This window comes from Nicotiana sylvestris, chromosome 10, assembly GCF_000393655.2.
Source record: "Nicotiana sylvestris chromosome 10, ASM39365v2, whole genome shotgun sequence".
Classification (NCBI taxonomy): domain Eukaryota; kingdom Viridiplantae; phylum Streptophyta; class Magnoliopsida; order Solanales; family Solanaceae; genus Nicotiana; species Nicotiana sylvestris.
Genome location: NC_091066.1, coordinates 165,722,856 through 165,730,454, shown reverse-complemented (window position 1 = coordinate 165,730,454; position 7,599 = coordinate 165,722,856). Strand labels below are relative to the sequence as shown.

Here is a 7,599-nt window from a genome sequence, read left to right as displayed (position 1 = left end):
CAGAATATTGCAACTCTCTTGTCAGCTTTGAGACTGACACTATGTTATATTAAAATTTAGGGACACATAACATATCATGTATTGTATCATATCCTGTGAGATTATAGCTGACTTGATAAGTAATAGGAACAGACTTACCATTGGGTAGGCTAATATTACATCTCCTATGTTCAGGTAATTTTATCACATCATCCAACATATTATGATCTAAGCCCAGATGATTTGTTGCTCCAATATCTATAATCCAAGGATCCCTACAGTCTTTCAACAAATTTGAATTATTGTTACCTGCCATATTAGTTTTGTGCTCCTCTGCCTTTTCTTTATTCAGCAGCCTCATTATCTGACCATATTGTTCCTCAGTGAAGAAGTTTGACATTCCTTGAGGCATTTTAGCTTTTCCTTTGTTCATGACACTCTCTTGACCATGACTGTTATTATTCATAGCTGCATTTACTTGTTTGTATAGCTGCCGTATTTTTTTCTTTGTAACCAGGTGGATACCCATGTAATTTGTAACAAGTGTCCTTTTAGTGGCCTTTGAAATGGCAATACTCATAATACAAGTCATTTAACCTTTTAAATTTCGTCTGATTCCCCCTGGTATTCATGAATATTGTAGATTCATTCATCTCATTTGCTAAACTAATCTGAGAATTAGACACATAGACTTTCCTCTGATTCTTTTCATTTATCAGCATTGCAAAGGCACGACTAACCGAAACTGATGGAGATTGCAACAGAATTTGACTTCTAATTGCCTCATATGATTCATTTAATCCCATTAAGAATTGAAAAATCTTTTGTTGTTCTAAATATTCAATAAAATCTCCTGTTCTAGCAGTAACAAGAAGTGAGGGTATAAGAGAGCCATATTCATCCCATAATGACTTCAACCTAGAGTGTTAAACAGAGATACTAGAGGTACCTTGAGAAATTGAAACTATCTCTCATTAGAGATTGTAGACTCGAGAACTATTGACCTTGTTTAATCGATCCTCAAGGTCCAACCAAACCTCGTGAGCATTTTCAGCATACACAATCTAGTAATCAATTCTGAAGATACAATATTCATAATCCATGCCAACACTGTTGTATTGACTCGCTCCCAGTCCTCGCCCAGATCTATGGTGAATTGAGATTTTGTGCAACTTCCATCAATGAACTCTAATTTCCTCTTTGCTCTCAATGCAAGCACCATGACATTGCTCTAAACTAAATAGTTTTCAGTTTCTTCTAGCTAAATCGATATGATCGCATTGCTAGGATTGTCTGACGGTTATAGGAATAATGGATGTCTAGGATTGTCAATGTCTAAAGTCGCCATTGTTAAGCGTAAGAAAAACTCAAAAGAAAACTTCGACGAACTAACAGAATTAGCTTCACAAGAGCTAAATTGAATTTACTCTGACCTCGATCGATTCGCTCAAGCTCTATTCCACCATTAAAGGATAGAGAATTGAAGCTTAGATCGAATCGAATGAAAAAGAAGAAGAAGAAGAAGAAGATTCTGGAAGAAATCAAATCTTAATTGCAGAGAATGTAAAAGATTACAATGGCTAATTGAGCTAATACGATGTACACATGGGTATATATAATTAACATCTACACCACTAACTAATTAACTAACTCTTCTACACTACACAGTTGTCACCTAACTAACTTTGTGAATCTCTAAGCTTTCAACTTCACAACTGTCACCAGTTGTCACTCTAACCATCTCAAAAATATGTATGAATATGAATAATATCAATAATTATAATAGTTATATCACCACTACAACTACTAAAGAAATTACGGTTAATAAAAGGTTCAATTCACGTTCATCTATGGCAAGTTTTTCAAGTTAGGTACGCAAAAAAACAGTAGGTAATTTATACTAATAAGAGAGTAAATCATTTTATCGCTAATGCATAGTCAAATGTTCCTAATTATTTGAATACTGTATGATATTTCATTGGAAAGTTGTTCTACTTTTGACTAATTTATGAATATTAAAGTAGACTATTTTCCAAGTCCATATAATATATATATATATATATATATATATATATATATATATATATATATATATATATATATATATATATATATATATATATATATATATATATATATATATATATATATATATATATATATATATATATATATATATATATATATATATATATATATATATATATATATATATATATATATATATATATATATATATATATATATATATATATATATATATATATATATATATATATATATATATATATATATATATATATATATATATATATATATATATATATATATATATATATATATATATATATATATATATATATATATATATATATATATATATATATATATATATATATATATATATATATATATATATATATATATATATATATATATATATATATATATATATATATATATATATATATATATATATACAAGCGGTTCTTCGTATAAGTGGCTAAGGACTTTTTTCCGGTCTTCTGACACATGTTAAGATCCTTAGTTAGTTCCATATTCAGTGTTGATACCCAATTTTTTCCTATATATTTTAAATATGCACAAATACCTTAAAAATAGCATATATATAAGCATGCACAAGGTTTTTATAATTTTTTCCATAATTTTAAGGGTTTGAATTGATTTATTTTCTCCCCTTTTATCCATAAAATCCCCAATAAATATTTTCCAAATTATTGTTTTGATAATTCATTTATTTATGTCACGACCCAGATTTTTCACCATCAGGAGTCGTGATGGCGCCTACTAATGCGAGCTAGGCAAGCCGACTATTGAACATATATCCTTTTTATACATTTTACATTCTGTAAACAATTATGAAGCATTAACCTTTATACAACGGAATTTACCAAAAGCGGAAGAAAAACAATAAACATTTCTGAATATGAATCCAATACAACTGTTTGAGTTTCGACTACCTAGAACTGGTGTCACAGTTTCACAGACGGTCTAAGAATACTACATATAAAGGTCTGAAAGAAATAAATACAACATTGTCTCTGGAAATATATGTAAGAAACAGAAAAAGTAGATAGAAGGAGATGTTAAGACCTGCGGACGCCTGCAAGACTATCTCGGGTCGCATGATGAACAAGAATCAGCAATCATACTATGGTCTGAAGTCTACAACACTGGGGTCTGCATAAAAGAGTACAGAGTGTAGTATTAGCACAACCGACCCCATGTGCTGGTAAGTGCCTAGCCTAACTTCGGCGAAGTAGTGACGAAGCTAGGACCAGACTACCAAATAAACCTGTGTAGTTATATAATATACAGCGGAAAGTAAAGCAGGAATAAGCAAGTAAAGATGGGAGGGGGTACATGCTACGAGGGTATACAAGTATAATAGTAAATCAAGAGTAATGGTCTAAGGGCGGCTTAGAATTCATAGCAAAACAAAAGAAACATATATCCAATCTAATCACACTTGTATCAATAATTGTTGTGGCGCGTAACCCGGTCTCGATATATAATAACATTGTTGCGGCGTGCAACCCGATCCGTATCATTTATCACTGTTGTGGCGTGCAACCCGATCCACATATATCATTGTTGCGACGTACAACCCGATCCACATATATCATTGTTGTGGCGTGCAACCCGATCCACATATATCATTGTTGCGGCGTGCAACCCGATCCATGATAAGAACGAGAGATTTGGCATTCTTTTGACATATATCCATAACAAAGAGATTTGGCATTCTTAAGACATGTATCCATTAAAGAGAGATTTGAAATCTTAAGAGAGATACATATATCAATTTCAAAAAAAAAAAATCATGGCATCGTAAGAACGTGAGATTTGGCAATTATAAGGGAATCCGGTGTAATCTTTCTCAAGAATATCATACGGATTATTCCCTATTTTGATCTCGCTGTCACGTGTTTAGTCGCGATTGACGTATTTTAGAGGGATTGTCAAAAGAATCAGTCCAGGTATGTTAAGGCTATCCTTTCTTTCTTTTGGCATGATCTATACGATACAAACGAAACGAGCAAATGCACAATTTTCATAAATGACTCTATTCCTAGAGCATTGACTCGAGTTGTAAAGTGAATTGTGAAGTAAAAGTGAGGAAGAGAAGAGATCATTATGTTGCCCCCTTTTCGGGCTATTGTTGAATTATGGTTCCCTTGTATTGTGTTCTTAATTGATATTACGGATGCTTAGGTTGATGATTCTTTGTGTTGGGTAAGGATTCTTGTTATTCTTTGGGAACAAGTTTGGTTATAGCTAAGGTAGTTAGATGTTGAAACATGTTTGGTTATAGATGAGGTAGTTAGATATTGTAACAAGTTTGATTATAGTTGAGGTAGTTTGATGTTGTAACAAGTTTCGTTATAGCTGTTTCTCCCTTGCCGGGATGTAATTACTCATGCTGTCGAATCCCTTGTTGGGGTAGTGTAGACCTTATTCATCCCTTGTCGGGACTCTCATCATAATTGCAATAATATATATGTGGATCGGGTTGCACGCCGCAATAATATTATATGTGGATCGGGTTGCACGTCACAACAATACTATATATGGATCGGGTTGTACGCTGCATCAATATTATATGTGGATCGGGTTTCACGCCACAACAATGAGGTTCAATATCACTTATATTTTCACAATTCGTTATACAACTTGAGCCAACACTCTTCAATGTTCATAGGTCACAATTATTTCCACAAACTTTACACAACAATAGAAATCTTCACCAAGGCATGAATAATAAAATGAAGTCATGAAAATCACACAATATAAGACTCACGGTCATGCTTTACACCAACGTATAGATATTTATCACCATGCCTATACGTCGTACTCAACAAGAAACAAATAGCAATTAGGACATAACTCCTAATCCCTCAAGCTAAGGTTAGACCAAACACTTATCTTGATGCCACGAACACAATTTACGCTTCAATTATAGCTTTACCCCTTGATTCCACCACCAATTCGCTCGAATCTAGCCACAAGTTACTTAATTATATCAATAAACGCTAAATGAATCAACCCCAATGCATGAAAATGAGTTTTCCAAAGTTTTACCCAAAAGTCAAAAATTGCCCCCAGGCCCACATGGTCAAAACCCGAGTTTCGAACCAAAATCTGATTACACATTCCCCCACGAACCCAAATATATGATTTGTTTTGAAATTGGACCTCAAATCGAGGTCGAAATTCCCAATTTTTGAAACACCTAAGTTCTACCCAAAACACTCAATTTTCTCCATGAAAATCATTGATTTTAAGTTGAAATCAGGTTAAAAGATGCTAATGATTGAAGGAAATGAGTTAAAATTAACTTACAATCGATTTGGAAGAAGAGTTGTTCTTGGTAAATCGCCCTAAGGAGTTTGTGTTTTGAAAAGATGTGAAAAATGGGTTAAAATCGTATAAGTATAAAAGTTGCAGGTCTCAGATATCGGAATTGTGAATTGCGAACCCCGACCTCTTCAGGCTTGGGAATTGCAAAACAGGACTCCCATTTGCGAACTCTTCAGGAAAATAGGACCTTCGCATTTGCGAACAATTTGTCGCATTTGCGACTTGGGAATTGCGACTACTTCATCGCATTTGCGACTCAAGGATGGAAGAGGGACACTCGCATTTGTGAAAGAAGTTTTGCATTTGTGAGAGTGGGCAGTCCTGGGATGGTTTTGCATTTGCTATCTAGCCTTCGCATTTGCGAGCCAGGCTTCGTAAATGCGAAGCCTGCAGGCCTGGACACACCAACTAAAATCTGCAACTTTTCTAAGTCCAAAATGCATCCCGTGGCCTATCCAAAACTCACCCGAGCCCTCGGGGCACCAAACCAAATATACACACAACCTCAAAAATATCCTACGGACTTATTCGCATAATCAAATCACTAAAATAACATCACGAACATCGAATTAAACCTCAAAATCAATGAAATTTCTCAAAACTTCTTTAAACACCAAACTTTCCAATTAAGGTCTGAATCACGTCAAACGGAATCCATTTCTTACCAAACTTCACATAATTATCTTAAATCATATATAAGACCTGTACCGGATGCCGAAACTAAAATACGGGCCCGATACCAACATGTTCTAATAAAAATTTCTTTCCAAATCCTTTAAACAATTTCAGAAAATAATTTTCTTTAAAAATTCATTTCTCGGGCTTGGGACCTCGGAATTCGATTCCGGGCATACGCACATGTCCCATATTTTCCTACGGACCCTCCGGGACCATCAAATCACGGGTCCGGGTCCGGGTCCGGGTCCGGATCCATTTACCCAAAATATTGACCGAAGTCAAATTAATTCATTTTATAGTCAAATTTTATCACTTTTCACAGATTTTCACATATAAGCTTTCCGGCTACGTGCCCAGACTACGCACACAAATCGAGGTGATGCTAATAGAGGTTTTTAAAGCCTTGGAACGCAGAATTCAATTTAAAAACAAGTGATGACCTCTTCGGTCATCACATTTCTCCACCTTTAAAACAATCGTTCGTCCTCGAACGGACAGAAAAAGGAAGTACCTGAGTCAGGGAAAAGATGGGGAAAACGGCTCCGCATATCGGACTCGGACTCCTAGGTTGATGCCTCCGGAGGCTGACCTCTCCACTTAACACAACAGAAGGAAAACTCTTCGATCTCAACTGACGAACCTGCCGGTCTAGAATAACTATCGGCTCCTCCTCATAAGACAAGTCCTTGTCCAACTGGACAGTGCTGAAATCTAACACGTGGGATGGATCACTGTGATACTTCCGAAGCATGGACACATGAAACACTGGATGCACGGTTGATAAGCTCGGTAGAAACGCAAGTCTATAAGCCACCTCTCCCACTCGATCAAGAATCTCAAACGGGCCAGTGAACCTAGGGCTAAGCTTGCCCTTCTTCCCAATCTCATCACATCCTTCATAGGTAACACTCGAAGCAATACCTGCTCACCGACCATGAACATCAAATCACGAACCTTGTGGTCGGCATAACTCTTTTTCCTGGACTGAGCTGTACAAAGCCTATCCTGAATAATCCTGACCTTGTCCAGGGCATCCTGAACCAGATTCGTACACAACAACCGAGCCTCTCCCGGCTCAAACCATCCAACCAGAGACCGACATCGCCTACCATACAAAGTCTCATACGGAGCCATCTGAATACTCGACCGGTAGCTGTTGTTGTAGGCAAACTCTGCTAAAGGCAAAAACTAATCCCACGAGCCTCCAAAGTCAATGACACAAGCTCGGAGTATATCCTCCAAAATCTGAATAGTCCGCTCGGACTGTCCGTCCATCTGGGGATGAAACATTGTGCTCAACTCAACCCGTGTGCCCAACTCTCGCTAAACTGCCCTCCAGAAACGTAAGGTAAACTGCGTGCCTCGATCCGAAATGATAGACATGGGTCCCGGATATAGATCTCGGCTAACCTCTCAGAAGAATAGGAGATTGCCACAGGAATGAAATGCGCTGACTTGGTCAGCCTATCAACAATGACCCATACTACGTCGAACTTCCTCCGAGTCTGCGGGAGTCCAACAACAAAATCCATCGTGATCCGCTCCCACTTTCACTCAGGA

At 36.3% G+C, this 7,599-nt stretch overlaps 1 protein-coding gene across 1 annotated transcript; it reads right to left on the bottom strand.

Annotated features, from left to right (window-relative positions):
* Window positions 1-530: 530 nt before the first annotated feature.
* On the bottom strand, window positions 531-1,201 carry LOC138880225 (uncharacterized). The gene is made up of 2 exons (XM_070159902.1): window positions 1,017-1,201; window positions 531-897 (listed from the first exon to the last, which is right to left on the bottom strand). The coding sequence occupies exons 1-2, from the start codon at window positions 1,199-1,201 to the stop codon at window positions 531-533; spliced, it is 552 nt and encodes a 183-aa protein (XP_070016003.1).
* Window positions 1,202-7,599: the final 6,398 nt, after the last annotated feature.

What these genes read in the sequence shown, in the direction of transcription:
- LOC138880225 (XM_070159902.1), bottom strand. Translation starts at nt 1,201, where the DNA reads ATGGTGCTTGCATTGAGAGCAAAGAGGAAATTAGAGTTCATTGATGGA. An exon ending in ATGCTGAAAATGCTCACGAG is followed by an intron (nt 898 to 1,016) that starts GTTTGGTTGGAC and finishes TTAACACTCTAG; the next exon opens with GTTGAAGTCATTATGGGATG.